The sequence below is a fragment of the Propithecus coquereli genome, unplaced genomic scaffold (genome assembly GCF_000956105.1).
Source record: "Propithecus coquereli isolate 6110/MARCELLA unplaced genomic scaffold, Pcoq_1.0 Scaffold10, whole genome shotgun sequence".
NCBI classification, from domain to species: Eukaryota; Metazoa; Chordata; class Mammalia; order Primates; family Indriidae; genus Propithecus; species Propithecus coquereli.
The window spans coordinates 3,122,006-3,140,843 of record NW_012133858.1 but is presented as its reverse complement, the minus strand read 5'-3'; the positions used below and the strand labels follow the sequence as shown (position 1 = coordinate 3,140,843).

Genomic DNA, 18,838 nt, shown 5'->3' with positions numbered 1-18,838 from the left:
TCCTAATTTTCTCCATAAATATAGGGTCTCCTTCGGGCTCTCCATTTTTCAAGGTTTTCCTGCTGCATGTTGCCAAGATGCTATACAACAGACACTGACCTCACGTCGGCCCCTCATCTGTTGGCCTGTGGTGTCCTCCAGGCTGCTGAGCTCAGCCAGGGGCTCTACTCTGTTGGGCTGTTAGGACTGTCTGGGCTTAGAGGCAGTAGGGGACTAAAAGAAGCCCTTAACTTGACTGGCAAGACAGATCCAGCCCCAGCACCTTCAACGTGTGCCTTTGCCCTGGGAGCCCTGGGGAGTAACTCTCTGCACCTCAGCCCCTCCCTGCACTGCCTGCTCCACACATTCAGAAGTGCTTTGTAAACTAAAAGCCCTGCGGAAAAGCAACAGGCCTGTGCTAGTGAGGGAATTTCATTGCTCTCTCATCTCTTAAGGAGTTGGGTTCATCTTCTGAATGGCCTCAAGTTGCTTATTTTCTCCTCAGACTGATCTATTTTAGGGAAAAGAAAAAAAATGAAAGGAACTAAGTCATCAATATGCCACTATGGTACAAGTCATGGCTTAGGAAACTCTTAGGTCTTGTGTGACCACAAAGGCTTTGAAGGTCTGGTGTGACTGTGGAGGTTTTGTATTTAAACATCGCGTGTTCCAGTACACCCTGATAAGCACGTATGCAGTTTACTGAAGGGAATCTTCAAAACCGCACTCTGTCCTACCAATGCTTTCAGCAACTCCAAGGAGGAATCCAAGACTGGCGGCATCTGAACCTTTAGGAAGTGTATCTTCCTCGTGCTCTGGCTCTAAAGGTGGAGACCAGGCTTTCTCGGGCCTGCTCACGGGGCCCACACATGCTGGTTAAAAGGATCGGGTCAGTTTTGCGCTCTACGATGTTGAAGGGACAGGCCTTCAGGTGCTCGGACATGGAGGTGACTTCATTAAACTCCCAGCTCTTGATTTTGGAGAAGAGGCTGCTGAACTGCCAGATCTGTTGGGAAAGAGAGAAGCTCACAGGTGAACAATGGGGCCCACCTTCGGGCTGGCTTTATTTGAACAGTGTAAGGAAAGGCCTTTCTGTTCTTCCTGTTCTTAGCCTCCGGAGTGTTTAGTCGCTGCTGCAGACATGGTTAGTTCCTTCCCTAGCATCCCATTCCTCGTTTGCCTTCCGGTTACTAATCTCAGACAGCCATGTAGTTGTGAAGGAATGGCTAACAGCAGTCAGCGTATTGACACATACCCGCCCCACGTCCCCTCCAGCGACAGTGATTAGTTTTAGAGTAGACAAGCAGTTCAAATCAGGACAATTAGTACCAATGAGACTCTACTCCAGAACTTGTGTTTGAGATATCAAAAAACCAGATTATCTATTTCCTTCTGTACTTGAACTGGGAAGCTGCAGTCCTAGGAGCTGTCAGCAGCTACCAGGGACCACCAAGGGAGAACTGTCTTAGAATGGAGCCATTATTGCGGAAGTAAAGGAAAAAAATAGAAAGAAAAAAGGTCATTTGGGGCATTTTTTGAGCTGCTAGATCAAACCTTACCTGAAACCATTACCTTTGGACTTTTTAGTTATATAAGCCAATAAATTCCTTTACTGTTTATGCCACTTTAGGTTGGTTTTCTATTGCTTGAAATTAAAGTATTCTAACTAATAAGGGTCTCACTAGAACAGGAACCCCATAGGAGAATTCTATGGGTCTGGTACTCAGTAAAACACCCTCTGATCTTTCCACCCAGGATGTGGTGGCAAAGTCGCTAATTCTAAAATATGATTATGAGAGTAAGCTTATAACCTGATACCCTTTCCACTTGACTACTTCACCCTCAGTTTCTTGTCATTATTCCTGTATAAGAAAAGTATTTCCTGGAATCTTAGAACTACTTGCCTTTTTACTTTAAAAAGCCATGTTAATAGCAGTATCCTTTAGTCCTAACTAAATTCTCTTCCTTTCTGCAAGGAAATAAGTTTGTCCCAAATGATATCTAAGAGTGGTCAGCAATCATTGAACTGGGGACAAGCTTGAGCCAAAGAATGGGATTTCTAGTATTTAAATTAAATTATTTGCATCCGATTTTATAGAGGAAGGTATTAGCAGTTTTAGACAATACTATTCCTGAGGGCAGTATCTTAGTCTCATTCATGTTTATCCCTAGCACGGGCAGTCAGTGTTTATTTAACACTTGGATGCAGGCATGGATACATGAGGGACAGCCTTATAATCATTTTTTGAAGAAGACTAATCAGGGAATAAATAATAGGCAAAATATACAAGATGTTTTAGATATAATCAATAAAAATAAGTTGATCAACAATTCTAACTCTCCAATGCTAGTTTGCAAATACCCATATATTAGAAAGAAACTCAACAGTGAGATTATGGAATTATTGGCCTAAGTGGGCATCATAAATTCATTTTTCATATTACCAACATATTTACCCTGAGAAAGGATGCTATGAGCACCTGGGATATGAAGAATTAGGAGTCTCACTTCCGTATGGTACAGCCTGGTAGGAGTGATAACAGTTAAACAGACATGACTTACAGGGAAAAAGGAGTAACAATTTTTCCTAAGGGAGAGATTCTTTGATTTATACAGCAGGGTTTTTGGAAAAATTAAATTGGCATTTGAACCGGGGGGAATCAGTGGGCCAAATTCATTTAGAATTCCAAAATGCCTTTCTCAAAGGAAAAAACTGTTCTAAAAAATTAGTTGACATGGGACTAAGGAGAATCTGTTGGCCACTGTATCAATCAGAGTTCGAGCAGGAAAAGATAGCACACCCAAACTGGGTAATCTGAATAGGATTTTTAAAAGGAATGCTTTACAAACATGTAGGCCGGTGTACTCAGCTAGAGAGTTACTGCTCTAGGCCTGGAGGGGAGGTAGAAGGGAGGTCATTGGGACGGAGAGTAACTGTGTGGAGAGTGCCACCTTCAGTGGAGGGACAGGGCAGTTCAAAGTGTCATGAAGGGGAGGAAGCATGCACAGAGAAAAAGATACTTCACCCTCATTCTTCCCCTGCCTCCCATCTCCTGCTGATACACTCCATTAGATTAGCCCCACTGGCAGCTGGAGGGCAAGGGAGCAAGTTGAGGCAATCTGTACAGATCAGCTTCCTGGGGGCAGACCAGTGTGGAGAAGGAAGGAGAATGGATCATGTGAGCAAACAGAAGATATTCAGGACACATTAGAGATAAACGGCACTACCATCTGCGTTGCTATTTGTATGTTCTAGTCCGGCCTCCTTGAGTCAGTTTTATTTCCAGCAACTGTTCCAATGCCTATTGCAGTGCTTGGCACATAAAAAGCTCTTAATAAATACTTGAGGAATAAATGAATAAATAAATGTTTACTTGCCTGTCTGTGGACTCTCCAGGAGGTGCCTCCATGGGAATACCTCTTCTTCTTCCATTGCAGGAGGACCATCCCTCTCTCTTGTAGCAAAGTGGCACAGATACTCCTCATCAGCACGGACACCTGGGAGAGCTGGGACAGGCTAATGCTGTCTAAGAACCCAGCAATGTACTGCAAAATCTCCAGGGGTAGGCTGGTTAGAGAATTCTGGCTTTTTCCTCCGTGGCCTGAGAGATGGTTGTTTTTCCTTCCGTCACTCAGCTCTGGAGCAACCTCCGGCTTGATGGCAAAGGTCTTGAGCTCCTGACTGTAAATCACTTTTGCCTTTTGCCCCGGGGGACGGAAATAGTTTTGAACAAATGTACATCCCAAGTAGGCGAGGGGGCATCGGTGCTGGAACCAGCCGTTGAGACATGACTGAATGTCTGTGTGAACATTCTTGAAGTGCAGAGGGAATTCATCCCTCCTGAAGAATTTGTTGCAAGTGAAAGTGAAAGCAGAGCTGCTCTTGTTGTGTCTCCTGGTCACACATTCGCTGTGGAGCTCCACGTGGAGTCCCCCCGGGATGGCAGTGGTTACGAGGTCAGCCAGCACTGTCCCAGAGGAAAACTGTTCTGCCTCAAAGTTGTACGTCTGTGTGGCAAAATCCATGAACAGCCCATCGATGCTCCTGGATTCAGAGATGACGTGACCTTTGAGTTCTCTTTCCAGAGCACACTGGAGGGTGGTCTTGATGAGATCTGATTTGGGCAGGTCCTCCACAGTGATGCCCAAATCCGAAGTATCCACTGCCTTGTGCTCACTTGGCCTACAGCTCAACATGGCATCTCCGATTCGAGCTCGCTTTCCACAGTAGCTCATGGGAACTTTGAAGGTGTGAACAGTCTTAACTTCCTGAGCCTCAAGGTTGCCATAAACAAAGTCTCTCTCCTTAGGTGTACAAGCCGGCATCTGGCCAAAGTGAATAAGCATCCGCCCGTTGTGCACTAGATACATATTATAGTCCTTTGCATCCACAGCTGTTTTCAATCTTTCCAGAACACCATCCTGCCAAGGGGCAAGCCCTGTCGTTTCCACGGTTGTGTGAAAGTCCCGCTGCTCCTGGTTGTCCTGTGGTTCCTTCCCTTTGGCAGTGCCCTCTCCCTCTGCCGTGTTGTTGCCACTGGAAATCTGGTCTTTCCCTGAGACCTTCCTGCTCTTGCTCTCACGGCTTTCTGACGACTTTGCTAAAGCAGAGGCTGCATGCTCTTTGCTGAATATATTTTCCCACTTGCCAAACTTGTCCAGGTCCATCCCTTCTTTGGTTTTGGCTAAGGCCTCTCGTTCTTCTTGACTCAGCTCCGCCGCCTCCCCGTTAGTTGCCGACAGGCAGCCGTGTGGTAGCAGACCGGCCTCCGCTCCACCCACCGCTCCTCCCATGTCCTCCACACCGGCTTCCCCGTTCGCAGCTGGTTCCTCCTCGGTGGCATCTCTCGTTTCTGGGAAAAGGTCTACCATTTTCAAGGATCTGAAGAGGACTTTCTGGTCCTGCAGGGCCAGGGCTGTGTCCAAACACTCCTCACTGGGTGGCTCTTTCATGATGTTCTCGTGAAGGGTGGTCTCAGAGTCCACGTTTGGCCAGCGGTTCCACTCCATGGAGCAGCAGACCACGCTGGCGGGGCACACCTGCAGGTGCTTGGCCAGCTTGTGGCGCGACATGGAAAGGGGGCAGCCATATTCGGAGTTGAGGCAAGGGACCTGCTCCAACGGGCAGAGGAGCGCGTGCTCTGCCTCTTTGCACATGTGGAAGACAGCGCCGCAGAGCAGGTGGCAGCTTATCACCAGGCAGGAGACGCTGGGCTCCACCGGAGCATGGCAGTGGCGGTTGAAGCACCCCTCGCAATGCCTGTGCTGCCCGGGGAGGGGCCTGCGTGCCCTGCCCTGCACACGTCGCGGGCAAGGGGAACGAGAAAACAAGTGAATGCTGGAAGAGCAGCTCTGCGCATGTCTGTGAGTGTATTTTAATTGACTTAATTCCTGTCTATACGTGCTTTTTGTAAAAACTTTTTACTATATAGAAAATCGCAGAGAAGAAAGCAAAAATCAATCATAACTCCACAGTCCAGAAATAACAACTGTAAACACTCTTTTTCAATTTTTCCAATAGTTTATTGGGGGGTATGTTTAGAATAGGAAAAAAAGCTGAATGTGATTGACTACACTGTTGACAATTGTTATTTTTGAGTTGTGGATTATGGGTGACTTACATCACACAGTTAATACTATGAACACAATTTTGCATCCTGCTTTTTTTTTTTTTTTTTTTTTGAGACAGAGTCTCACTGTGTTGCCTGGACTAGAGTGAGTGCCGTGGCGTCATCCTAGCTCACAGCAACCTCAAACTCCTGGGCTCAAGCAATCCTTCTGCCTCAGCCTCCCGAGTAGCTGGGACTACAGGCATGCGCCACCATGCCCGGATAATTTTTTTTCTATGTATTTTTAGTTGTCCAATTAATTTCTTTCTATTTGTAGTAGAGACGGGGTCTCGCTCTTGCTCAGGCTGGTCTCGAACTCCTGAACTCAAACAATCCGCCCGCCTCGGCCTCCCAGAGAGCTAGGATTACAGGCGTGAGCCACCGCGCCCGGCCTGCATCCTGCGTTTTAACTTGGCATTAGAACATGAGACTAATGGACTGTTTTATTAATTATTCTTTGCAAGCTTTCTTCACAATGGCAGTGTAACGTTCCAGAATATGGGTGTGCTGTTATTCAACCAACTACTACCAGAGGGCGCGCTGGGAGGACAGCCGTCCTGTCTGGTTTAGCTCACGTTTGCAACTCTGGCGTCTGGCACCGGGCCTAGACCTTTGTAGGTCTTTTTACTCAATAATGGTTGTGGAATGAAGGAATTGTTAGCCATTCAGATCACTGCTGGCTTTTTTGCTATTTTATTTTTAAATTTTGACTAAAAATCTTTGCTCACAGATCTTTCTCAACTCTCTGCTTTCCCCCTACTGTGTCAATTTCTTCCAAGTTCTCTGTTCTGCATCTTTGGTTTCACAAAAAGCTGATAAATACCATCAAACCATAAGACAAGTCTGCTAGATGCTTGGGCTAAAAGCTAAATAAAGCAAGACCTGGACCTCTGAAAGGCGAAACTCCAGTAAAGCACTTGGTACTTACCATAGCTTCCTAATTTCTTCTTACTTCTTAAGTCTAGGGGAAAATATGAAAATATGAGTATGAATGATAAGTAAGATTAGTAAGAAAAGCATTGTGGTTACCTATATTCACAGGGGCCAAAGAGACTTCACATTGCCTCTCATTTAATTCCTTCCAGCATCCTGGAGGTGTCCTCACCCCCATTTTACAGTCAAGGAAAGAGAAGCTGGAAGAAGTGAAGTAACCTGTCCAAGATCACACAGCGATAGAATCAGCTTTGCCACCGCGGCCACACTGGCCCATGCTCTTTTCACTGACCCACACTGCCCTCTTACGGGGCATGTTACCAAGCATGGGATGTGTAACCTCTGCTTCCTGTAGCTTCTCCCCATTGTCTACTTGCAATTATCCTGGCATTCCAGGCACCCTTCCACCCCCAATCTGGACCAAGTTACCTTCTAACCTTCTCTCCCACGGGGACTTCCTGTCTACTTAGAGTTCAGCCTGATGTCCAGCGTGGTCTGGGGCAGTATGTAAGTGTCTGTAAACTATCCATCCATCCCGTGCCATTTGCCCTGGTGTATTCAGCTGTGCTCTGGCCGGAGCAGGGGACAAAACCCCAAAGGCCCCAGAAGCCGACTGAGCGGAGACTCTGGCAAGTGGAAGAGAAGATGCCCTGCGTTCAGGAGAGTGACATTACTCAGCTTGGTCTCATGTGGGAATGTGTTGCCAGATCTGGTTTTTCCAGAGAAAGTGGGGAGGCCGACTTTCGTGAGTGGTGGTATAGTGGTTAGGAGGCAGACTGCACAGGTTTCAACAGTGACGCTATAAGTCAGTAGTTATGAGACTTTGGGAAAGTTGCTTAACCTCTTTGTTCATCAGTTTCCCCATCTGTAAAGGGACAATAATGATTGTACCTATCCCATAAAGCTGTTGTGAGGAGTAAATGAGTTAAATACACATGAAACTCTTAGAACAGTGCTTGTCTCATAGGAAGTGATCTACACGTTTGCTATTATAAAATAAATATTTTATATTTCATCATAGTGTAAAATATTTTATTATATAATTTATCAAAATAAAAACCCTCAGAATTTTAAATATTGGCAACTAATTTAATTTAAAAAGACAGCACTCTATTTGAGCCAAGAAAAAAACGTGAACATTGACTAGATAAGATCAGCAGGTTGCCAGTTTGCAGTACGTGGTCTAGAGAATTTGTAACAATTTTGGGACTGTGTTAGTCTGGAATGGGGTGAGGAGGTTAGCATCCAAAAGTCAGAAGATGCAGAATTTTAAAATGTTATTTTACTTTAGGTTTGCCAATTCATTGTGGGTGAATTTTCCCTCAACTTTTTTTTTTTTTTAAACATTTCAAACATGCAGAAAAGGTGAAGTAATATATACAATGAACACCCAAATATATTCTATCTAGATTCAACAATTTTTAACATTCTGCCATTTTTGTGCTCTCTCTCTCTTCTCTCTGCTCTCTCTCTCAAGTCCCCATACATGTGCACATACATACATTTTTGGCCAGACCACTTGAAAATAAGTTGCTGATATGATAATTCATCCCTAAGTACTTCAGCATGTATTTCCTAAGAATAAGGACATTTTCCTTTGTAATTACAATAGCATTATCTCATCTAAGAAAACTAAAAATAATTTTTCTAATATCATGTAACATGTTGTCTATATTTAAATTTCTTCAGTTGCCCTAAAAGTGTCTATTGTACTTTTTTTTAATTCTTAATTTTTTTTTTTTTTTTTTTTTTAAGACAGAGTCTCACTCTACTGTCCTGAGTAGAGTGCCATGGCGTCAGCCTAGCTCACAGCAACCTCAAACTCCTGGGCTCAAGCGATCCTCCTGCCTCAGCCTCCCGACTAGCTGGGACTACAGGCATGCGCCACCATGCCTGGCTAATTTTTTCTATATATTTTTAGCTGTCCAGATAATTTCTTTCTATTTTTAGTAGAAACAGGGTCTCGCTCTTTCTCAGGCTGGTCTCGAACTCCTGAGCTCAAACAATCCACCTGCCTTGGCCTCCCAGAGTGCTAGGATTACAGGTGTGAGCCACCACGCCCGGCCTTAATTCTTAATTTTTGAAGGATCTTTTTAAGGTCAATTTATTGCATTTGGGTGTTAAGACTTTTCAGCTTCTTTTAATCTACAACAGTTCCCTAGCTTTTCTTTTTCAAGAGAGACAGCCTTAAATCTCAAGGAAACTGTAGTCTTGTTCATTCATTTATTTATTTGTTCATCCATCCATCCGTCTATCCATCTATCCTTCCATCCATCCAACAAACATTTGTTGATTACCTAGCATGTGCCAATAAATTAGCATAAGGGTCACCTGGACTGCTTGTTATAGTGATTCTTAAAGACTATTGTCCATTAGAATCAGCTGTGATGCTCGTCAAACCTATAGTCTGCACTGTTCAATATGGTAGTCACCAGCCACATGTGGCTATTTAAATGTAAATTAATCAAAATGAAATAAAATAATTCAGTTTCTCAGTCATGCTAGCCATATTTCCAGTGCTCAAAAGCCACATGTGGTTATTAGCTGCTCTAGTGGACAACACAGAATAGAACATTTCCATCTTCATAGAAAGTTCTACTTTTATAGATGCTAGCCACATCCCTGACCTGAGCCAGAGCGTGTTCCTAGAATTTACATACTTAACATACTCCCTGTCTGAATCTTATGCACATTAATAAATGAGAACCCTTGTTCTAGATCCCACTGGAGCTATTAAGTGTGAAAAAGGGACCATGCCAGAATGTTTTACACTCCTAATAGCCTGAATCGGGAAGCAGATAAGAAGTTGCAAGCCAGAACATCAAAGAGATTCAGGGCCTAGTAGAAGTGAAACTAATGTGTTAAAGCCATAGAAGGAACTGAACAGAGTGGGATGGTTGAGAGGGATGGACTGTGCTGTGGTCTGAACATTTGTGTTCCCCCTAAAATTCATATGTTGAAATCTAATCTCCAATGTGAGGGTATTTGGAGATGGGGCCTTTGGGAAGTGATTAGATCATGGGGGTAGGGCCCTCATGAGTGGAATTAGTGTCCTTATAGAAGAAGCTGAGAGAGATCTCATGTCCGTTCTACCATGTGAACCAGGATGCAGGCCCTCATTAGACATGGAATCAGCTGGCATCTTGATCTTGGATTTTGCAGCCTCCAGAACTGTGAGAATAAATTTCTGTTTATAAGCCACCCAGACTGTGCTATTATGATACAGCAACCCAAACAGATGAAGACAGACTGAGATGCAGCAAAATAGGATCAGGCAAGGAGCACATCTTTTGGATGCAAGAGTCCAGATACTGATCTTTTAACATGAAATTTAATGTGCAGGTAGATTCCTGCCATATTCCTGATCACTTCTGGAAAAAAGATCCATTGTGGATTTACTGTAGAAATTCTTAAATATTAGGCTAAAGCATCTGGAATTATTTGGTACGCTGTAGGGAGCCATTTAACATTGTAAACATTATAATTGGGGTGCTAACTAGGAGTAGGGGGGGACAGATGGAATAGGAGGACCTAGAGTTAGAAACTGCTATGTAGAGAATGCGGTGGAGGCTGGATGGGTGAGATTCACAGTAAAAATAGGCAAGATGAATAGGCGACATTACAAAGGGAGAATCATTTGGTTTCTGTCTGTAGATGGAGAAAAAAGAGTCAAAGCTGATGCTAAGATTTTGAACCAGAAAGAGACAATATTGGCTATAATTTTGAGAAAAATAGGGATCTACAGAGGGAACTATTTTGGGAGGGAAGATGGGTCCGGCAAGCTGAATACCAGTTGCTGGAGGTGAAGGCAGATCACATAGATGGGTAGATGAGGGACTGGGATGTAGAGATGCAGACTTGAGAAGTAGCCACTTGAAAGTGAGAGGGGGAGCCAGAACTGGGGAAGTGAGAACACAGAAACTGAGCCACGAAGTACACAGCCAAGCATGACAACTTGGCATCAGGAAGAAGTAGAGCCGGAGAAGGAGAAGCCAGAGAGCTAAGAGTCAGGACTATGTTTTCACAGATGTAAAGGAAAGCGTGATAGTAGCTTCAAATGCTACTGCAAAAGTTAAGAACAATGATGACAATGCCATTGCTTATGAGAGATTCCCAAAGAGCTCCCAAATGTGACAGTTCAGCTGTGCAGTGGGACACTTGGCCATTTGAAATGTGTTGGTTGCACGGAGGAGAGGGGAAAGCTATTAAGCACACACTCCAATGTTGGCAGGGCCCTTGTCCTGCCTGGGAGAATGTGACCATCCACTTTCTATTCAGAAGAGAAATTCATCAATAAGGATGGAGTCTGGCTGATTCTGAGTCCTCTCCTAGTTTGTAGGTGGGGGAGAAGAGGCCGATCACAAATGGAACAAGCCTATGTGAACAAAGCTACCGGCACCAGGAATGTCTAACTTCATACTTGCCACCCTGTTCTGCCATGAAGTTGAGCTCAGTCCCTGGGAAGAAAGAAGTGCTGGCTAGTTCTATGTGCTCCATCTGTGTAGTGAGAACTCTGTTTCAGCAGCAGGGATGTGTCTGGCGAGAGGTACATTGTGATGAACTCTAAGCCCAGTCATTTCTTATTCTTCAGCATTAAGGAGTATGGCTCTAGGGAACAGTGTTATTGAAGCTGGAAACATTTGTGGTATAGCCTTATTGCTCTCCACCTCTTTGAAGTTATTTGAAAATATCCCTTTAACCGGGCGCCGCGGTTCACACCTGTAATTCTAACACTCTGGGAGGCTGAGACAGGTGGATTGTTTGAGCTCAGGAGTTCGAGAACAGGCTGAGCAAGAGTGAGACCCGTCTCTACTAAAATAGAAAGAAATTAATTGGACAACTAAAAATATATAGAAAAAATTAGCTGGGCATGGTGGCACATGCCTGTAGTCCTAGCTACTCAGGAGGCTGAGGCAGGAGGATCGCTTGAGCCCAGGAGTTTGAGGTTGCTGTGAGCTAGGCTGATGCCACGGCACTCTAGCCCAGGCAACAGAGTGAGACTCTGTTTCAAAAAAAGAAAATATCCCTTTAAGAGAAAACAATGCCAGTGGACAACAAAGATGCTTTTTTTAATGCTGCTATTTAAAGACCTTCTGCCAGGCTCTGGAGCTACACCAGGTGAGTGACTTTGAGAGAGGACGTGTGCAGAGTAGAAGGGCATGGCAAGAGACCACTCTGGAGAAGTTTGGCAGCGGAAGGAAGGAAGATAAATATAGTGTAAGGGCATAAAAAAGTCACATGTGAAGCCTTTGTTGTATATCTGAGGGAAATTGTTCCTACTGAGATAAGGGTCAATACGGAATTTTTGTGTGATTATGGCTGGGCGAGTAGGGTGACCAATCATCCTGGTTTGCCTGGGACTCCCCTGGTTTAGCACTGAAAGTCCCCAGTCCCAGGTGAACGTGGACAGTTGATTGGTCACCTTAAATTGGAGCCAATTGGTGTTGCCCGAAATTGATCAAATTTGATATATCATTGGTTGCCTTATGATAGACGATGCCCTGTTCTCTTAATCTTCTGTGTTCCAGTACACAGTGACTGGGTGACTGGATCCTTATCCTCCATGGGGTTTGTCTGGCTTTCCTAGGTTGAGGGGTTTCTCTGAGTTTTGGGTGTCAGGGAGGAAGAGAAATAAAATTTTAGTGTCTTTTATGTGCTTTTATACAACATCTCATTTAATTCTCACAACAACCATGTGAGGTGGATATTACCATTCCCAGTTTAGAGATAAGGATACTGAAGCATGAAGAGGCCTAGGTTTCTCTGGCTTCATACTTTGTACCTTTTCCTACATCACACTGTGTCCCTCAGAGACTCACAGACACATATGTGGCCCATCCTCATGGTCTGGGGAGAATGCAAGCCCAAGGCTAGAGTTGAGGCACAGAATAGTGTTCACAGTAGAATCCTTCCAGATTGGACTCTTCTGGGCCACATTCCATACTGTGCCCCCTTTGAGTAGAGGGAAAAAGAGGAGCATTTAGGGCCTATGGCTTTGCATTTCAGGGACTAAAAGTGTGAAAGGGAAGGGTTTAGGGGTAAAAATCTGCACTACAATATGGATTCTGAGATTTAAAATGAAACGCCTACTAAATCAAAGCACAGAGATTCTAGAAACTCTTCACTGTGAGAAGGTTGACAGAAACCCATGCCTGAGACAGAGTATGGTTATCCAGATGCCATTTTCCCTACAATTTCCATGCCCTATGTTCACCTTTAAAGTCTTGCTTTCTACCCGGGAAGGCAATACATCCCATCCTCTTAGCAATGAACCTCAGTCAAGTATATGGCCAACACACTCTCCCCAAAACATGAATTTTAAAGTTTTTCTGTTTAGAGGAGATAGCAGTCAAAATAATATAATTTAGGCTTAAATAGTCCAAAGATCTACATGGAACTAGATTTTACTGGTTGTACTGGGTGTAGTTTTAAGTGGAATGTAAGTCAGTGGAAGAACCAGGTGTGTGAGTTTGAGGCATGGCTGTTTCTTTAAAGGAATAGGGAAGCATTTAGAACCCAGCAAGGGGGCAGCAACTTGATTTGATGCAGGTTGTGGTGCTGTGTGGACCACTCAGAAAGGAGTAAACTGATAAGCAAAGGCAAGGTAGCTAGAACAGTGGGTCTCAAAGTGTAATCCCCAGACCGACAGCATCAGCATAACCTGTGAGCTGGTTAGAAATGCAAACCCCTGTGCCCCAGCCCAAGCCTACAGAATCCACCTGCTGAATCCAGCTGATTCTGACGTAAGCTCAAATTTGAGAACCACTGAGCTAGAAGCAGCTTGGTATTGTGTCCCAATCAAAAAGGAACTACTGCCAGTTAGATGGGAAGGCCTTGACGAAAGATCTGGAAAAGCCATGGGCAAATTCTATCCACTTCTATCTCCACCATCACTGCCCGAGTCCAGGCACCATCATCTCTCATCCGTTCTAGTGCAATGGCTTTGTAATCAGTCCCACCCCTCCCATCTTGCACCACCTAATGCATATTGACCAGCAGAGTGATTTTAAAAAGTAGGTTATACTCTCCCACTTAATGGGATTCCCATCACAAGGGCGAAACCCTGAAGTCCTTACCTTGGCCCACAAGGCCCGGCAGGAGCTGTTTTTTGCTTGCACCTGACCTTGTTCCCTTGTGCACTTTACCCCAGCCTGGGCGCTCATTCCAGCGTAGGGCCTTTATACTTGCTCTTTCTACCAGGAGAACCTTCCTCTGCTCCTTATTTGCCCTGTGGGCTCCTTTTTGCCATTTATTATAGATTTCAGCTCCCATGTTACCTCCACATAGGCTCATCTGTCACCCCCAATATAAGGTAAATCCATGAGCACTCTCATGAATTAGCTGAGTAATGTTTGATGTTATTTAATCTCCCTAGAGCTAATTTATTCATTCATAAAATGGGGCTCATAATAACCCATAGGATTGTGTCAGCATCAAATGAGATAAAATAGGGGAAATGTCTAATATATGAGTAACTCAACTGTTAGTCCTTCCTCCATGAGGAAGGTCACTGTCATGGTCACCTCCCTTGTCCAGGCTTTCATTTCTTCCCGTTACATCCTCCTGTAGCCCTTGGCTGATCTTTCAATTTTCAATTCCTCCTCGCTCCAACATATCTTCTGCATCATTACCAGCTTAATAATCTCCAAACCCTATTAAAAAAAGAACCTTACTCTTTTAAGAATGTAAATTCTCCTACCGCTCTGCACCCTTTTCGACCTCTGGGCACTTAGGAATTCAAATAGTACTACTTCAGACCTGGGACCTTTTAGATGTTACAAAAACAATTTGAGGGCATCTTTGTTTCCTAGGCCCAAATTTGTAATGTTTATTGTTCACCTACATTATTCTGCTCATTAAGAAAAGGAGGGCGATGATTGGACTTGGCTTCTCTCTGTGATTGTCTGCGGGAGTCAGCACAACCCAGGGGAAGCTGCTGTGAGGCTGTGCGTGGTGAGAAGTTCTGACGACAGGCCACACTGGAGCCCAAGTGCTGTGGCCACGGGTATGTGCAGGCAGGGGAAGGAGCCCCGACTGGAATGTCAATGGTCTCAAGGACTCATGGGAATGGGTTCCCAGGGACCGGAGAGTGAGTGTGGCTGATGCTGCCCTAGCACTCAATCAATGTTCTTTGAATGGGACTGAATTGAATTAAATTGAATAGAACCCTAAAGAAGGCAGCACAAAGAAGGGGCTGTGAGAGCAATTTGAAACAACTTTAGGAGAGTGCAGTGGTGTCAGATATATGCTAATTGGGGGTGTTTTGTTTTAAGACAGAAAAAGAAATCTTTTCATCTTAGATTAATGTAGCCTTCACAGAATGGAAAAGACTTCAGTGGGCTCAAGTTAAAACAGACACTTTGAGTGCTGCCAGAATTGCTTCCAGAGGATTAAAAAAGAACAACACATTCTTTTAAACACTTGGAGTCATAGAATCAGGAATTTGGATTAGGCAGATAACCAGAAACTCTCTATTCAGGAGCTTCTCAAACTTCAAAGCGCATAGAAATCACCTGGGCAATCTCTTTAAAATGCAGATTCAGATCCAGTAGGACTGGGCTGAGACCTGAGATTCTTCCCTGATAACAACTCCAGTGTTGATGGTCCAGGGACCTCACTTTGAAAGGAAAGGGTCTAGCTTAATTAACTCTATTTCCTAGTGGAGAAACACAGGCCCAGAGAAGTAAAGTGTCTTGCCCATGTTCCCAGGGCCTCTGGCTCTACTCACATGCTTTTTTCCTACTGCACCTTGATGTTTATTGAGAGAGTGCAGAAACCATAGTGCCACACAAAGCTACCTGCATGGTGGTGGCCAAGGGCATGCTGGGAACTTAGACGGTGCCAAGAGCAGAGTAAGACGGGGCCAGGAAGCATGAGGAGGAGGTGGTGACCGGCGTCGCTGGCCAACCAAGTCATGATAACACATATAGCAGGTGTATTTAAATCACTGACTCAAGCAAAAGAGAATGGAATTAACAGATAATAGTTTTAACATTCTTTACTGTAATTTTAAAGCTAGTAGGCAGCCAGGGTTGATGTCAGGGAGATATTTTTAGGCAAGGGGCCCTCCCAGCACCTGACATGATGTCAGTGACTGACCATTGCGCCTCCTCATGTGGCTGGCCCTGGCAATAAGGATTCTGTGTGAGCTTAACTTCGGTGAAGGTGACAGGATTAAAAGTTAAAGGTCAGAGATAGTCTTTAACTTTTAAACTATTAACCAGCCAACTAATTAGTTACTTTAATTATACATTATTGACCTGTTTCTCTACTATGGAAATATTTAATTCCAGGAAAAGAAAATGTATAAAGTTAACAAAGCAATCCCTTTGCCTCTTGTTTTGTTGTTGTTGTTTGTTAGTTTGTTTGTTTTTTGAGACAGAGTCTCACTGTGTTGCCCGGGCTAGAGTGCCCGGGTGGCGTCAGCCTAGCTCACAGCAACCTCAAACTCCTGGGCTCAAGCGATCCTCCTGCCTCAGTCTCCCGAGTAGCTGGGACCACAGGCATGCGCCACCATGGCCGGCTAATTTTTTCTATATATATATTTTTAGTTGTCCAGATCATTTCTTTCTATTTTTTAGTAGAGATGGGGTCTCGCTCTTGCTCAGGCTGGTCTCCAACTCCTGACCTTGAGCGACCTCCCACCTCGGCCTCCCAGAGTGCTAGGATTACAGGTGTGAGCCACTGTGCCCGGCCTGTTTGTTTGTTTTTTGAGGCATAGTCTTGCTCTGTTGCCCAGGCCAGAGTATAGTGGTGCTATCACAGCTCACTGCATCCTCAGACTCCTGGGCTCAAGTGATCCTCCTGCCTCAGCCTCCTGAGTAGCTGGGACTACAGACATGAGCTACCATGTCTGGCTAATTTTTCTTTTTTTTATAGATATGGGGTCTCTATAAAAAGTCCTCCCGCCTCCCGCCTCCACCTCTCAAAGTATTAGGATTACAAGCATGAGCCACCATGCCCACCCTACCTACCTCTTGAAATTTTAACCCAGTTTGCTGAGGATAATTCCCACAGCTGGTTCTATAATCCTGGGCTTATGGGCTATGATTTCAGTACCTTCACTATACCCTAAAAACATAATCATCCTCCCCCAGATCTATTCACCGTCATGATCTGCAGTTCTCCATCTATGCTAGAAATCTCTACCTTTAAACTTTTTAGTTATTTAATCATCTAATTAATTCTCATATCTGGTGCTTGTATATTGGCATCAGTAGTTTAAATTGTTGTTGTAGTGACGAAGAAAGTGAGTAAGTAGCTGGGTTATCTAGGGGTAGCTGTGAGTCGGACCTATCTGCTCTGTTACTCCTAAGCCAACACACCCTAGTCTCACTGGGACAGCACCCTAGCATGCACCTTGGAGACTTCTGTGCCATGAAAACCCTAGAAAAATTAAATGAAGTTAGGCAATTATACACAGTGAATTTGACAGTGCCCAGCAAACAGGTATAATTATAACCCAGACACTGATAGCAGAGTTATGGCGTCCATATGGGGGTTACAGAGGCAGGCAGAAAGGAACCAGGAGTTAGGGTATCTGAGTAGTTGCTTTGGGCCTCTTTTTACTTGGTATTGGTGGCTTTAGTCTGTACATTTCAAAGTTCACAGGGCACATGATCCCTTTTGCTGCACAGGCCACTTCCCAGGATGTCCTTAGCTGAACTTTGAACCAAAGAAAAAGAAGAAAATAAACACTGCTCCTTTACTCCCGCCAATTTTTTCTGTGCATGCAACACTATACAGTTATTCCAGAAGCTAGAAATAATCTGTCTACATTTTAGAACTTTTGATACCCCAAGCAACATTAGTCATTTTACTTTTGTTCCTCTGGATTTGCAAATTTCAGATTTGTAACAATTTTTTATTTGGGCGTATAAGCCTGTATAAGTTTTTCAACTTGTAAAATACTTGCACTTAACGTTCCATGGATACATTTTGGATTCAAGAGAACTGGGGAGGAGAGAGCTACATTTAGGGAATATTGTTGGAGGAAAAACAGTTTTAAACTCTGCAGGCAGAGTTCAGTAGTACATGCAATAAATACAATTGTGCTACATTAACTGGTAGTGTGACACAGGAAATGGAAGTTAAGCTACGTGCAAGTGACTTGCAATGAACACAGCAAATGTTGATGGGAGAAAAGATCACAGCACTTGGACTTTAGAAAATAAGAGTTCTGGGTCTGGGCCTTCCAGCTATTTCCTCACCACCTTCTCTGCCCCCCAACCTCACCCCCATCACCACGGTGTAACTTTAAAGATATCACATAACTATCCTGGTTGATTGTAGAAGAAAAAACCTCAGCTGTCAGAAAGCAGGTGATCTCTTCTTGCTCTAAGATTTTAAATTTGAAACAGGAGTTTACACATGGCTGGGTCTCGTTCTCAGGGCTAGCCCCTTTTCCCCCATACATAACTAATATGCTTAACAACCCTCTTCCTCAGGGCACAAGTGCACCTCTGCCTCACCTGCACGTTCACTCTCCGAATGTCCCCTCACTGCACCTGCTCATGTTTGAAAGGCTTACCTGAATGCAACGGGCTGAGTCAGCATCTGCTCCACCTGCGTCCCCTGAGTGTGCGCAAGCAGGTCGTGGGGAGGTGGCTGGGGTGCAGCCGGCGCAGCAGAGGACAGAGCTCTGTTGGGAAGGCAGGGAAAGGAGAGAAAACTTCAACACAAATAGTTCAAGTGTTTCGAAGTTAAAAATAAAACTATATCACAAGGGGCAATGTGACCAGGCTCAGCTTACGACTTTTTCGTTCCTCCGTATTTATCAACACTCGGTCTCTACTGGAGTGGCATTTAGCAGGGGAAACCAGATGGGAAGTGTGGTTTTATATCAATGGGTTTTCTTTCCCTCGAGGAAGGAGGAAAATCCTTTTAAGAAGGATCATTTTTCAAGGCCAAAGCAGCCTCTCAGACTCCTGCATGTGCAGTAGGCAGGTCCAGCTGTGCTGGAGGAGGCTGGTGGAGAATTCAGGACGGGCCGCTGCTCTAATTATAACCATGCTTCTCACCCAAACCCATCACTGGCTGAAGCAGCAACTTGTGCAAGTGACAAGCTGTCCTGCTTCTGTATCTCCTATTTCTTGTCATGACAAGTAAGTGGCTGTCCTCTCTTAGTCCTTGTCTTTTCCAAGTGGCTGGGAAAGGGAGAGTTTGTAATTCAGAAATCTGGCATAGATGTAAGCCCAGTATGAGAGAATTAGAGGTGGTAGAAGCCTTAGCTATCATTTAGCCCAACTTCCTCTTTCTACAGACAAGGAGACAGAGGTTCAGAGAAAGTAAATTGCTCACCCAAGGTCACACAGGTC

The 18,838-nt window shown here is 44.5% G+C and overlaps 1 protein-coding gene across 1 annotated transcript; it reads right to left on the bottom strand.

The window, feature by feature from the left end:
* Window positions 1-769: 769 nt before the first annotated feature.
* FBXO40 (F-box protein 40) lies at window positions 770-18,231 on the bottom strand. Its single transcript, XM_012640840.1, has 4 exons — window positions 18,052-18,231; window positions 6,517-6,549; window positions 3,358-5,274; window positions 770-985 (listed from the first exon to the last, which is right to left on the bottom strand). Exons 2-4 carry the CDS (start codon window positions 6,517-6,519, stop codon window positions 770-772), a joined length of 2,136 nt encoding a protein of 711 aa, XP_012496294.1. The 5' UTR covers window positions 6,520-6,549; window positions 18,052-18,231.
* Between the last annotated feature and the right edge of the window lie 607 nt (window positions 18,232-18,838).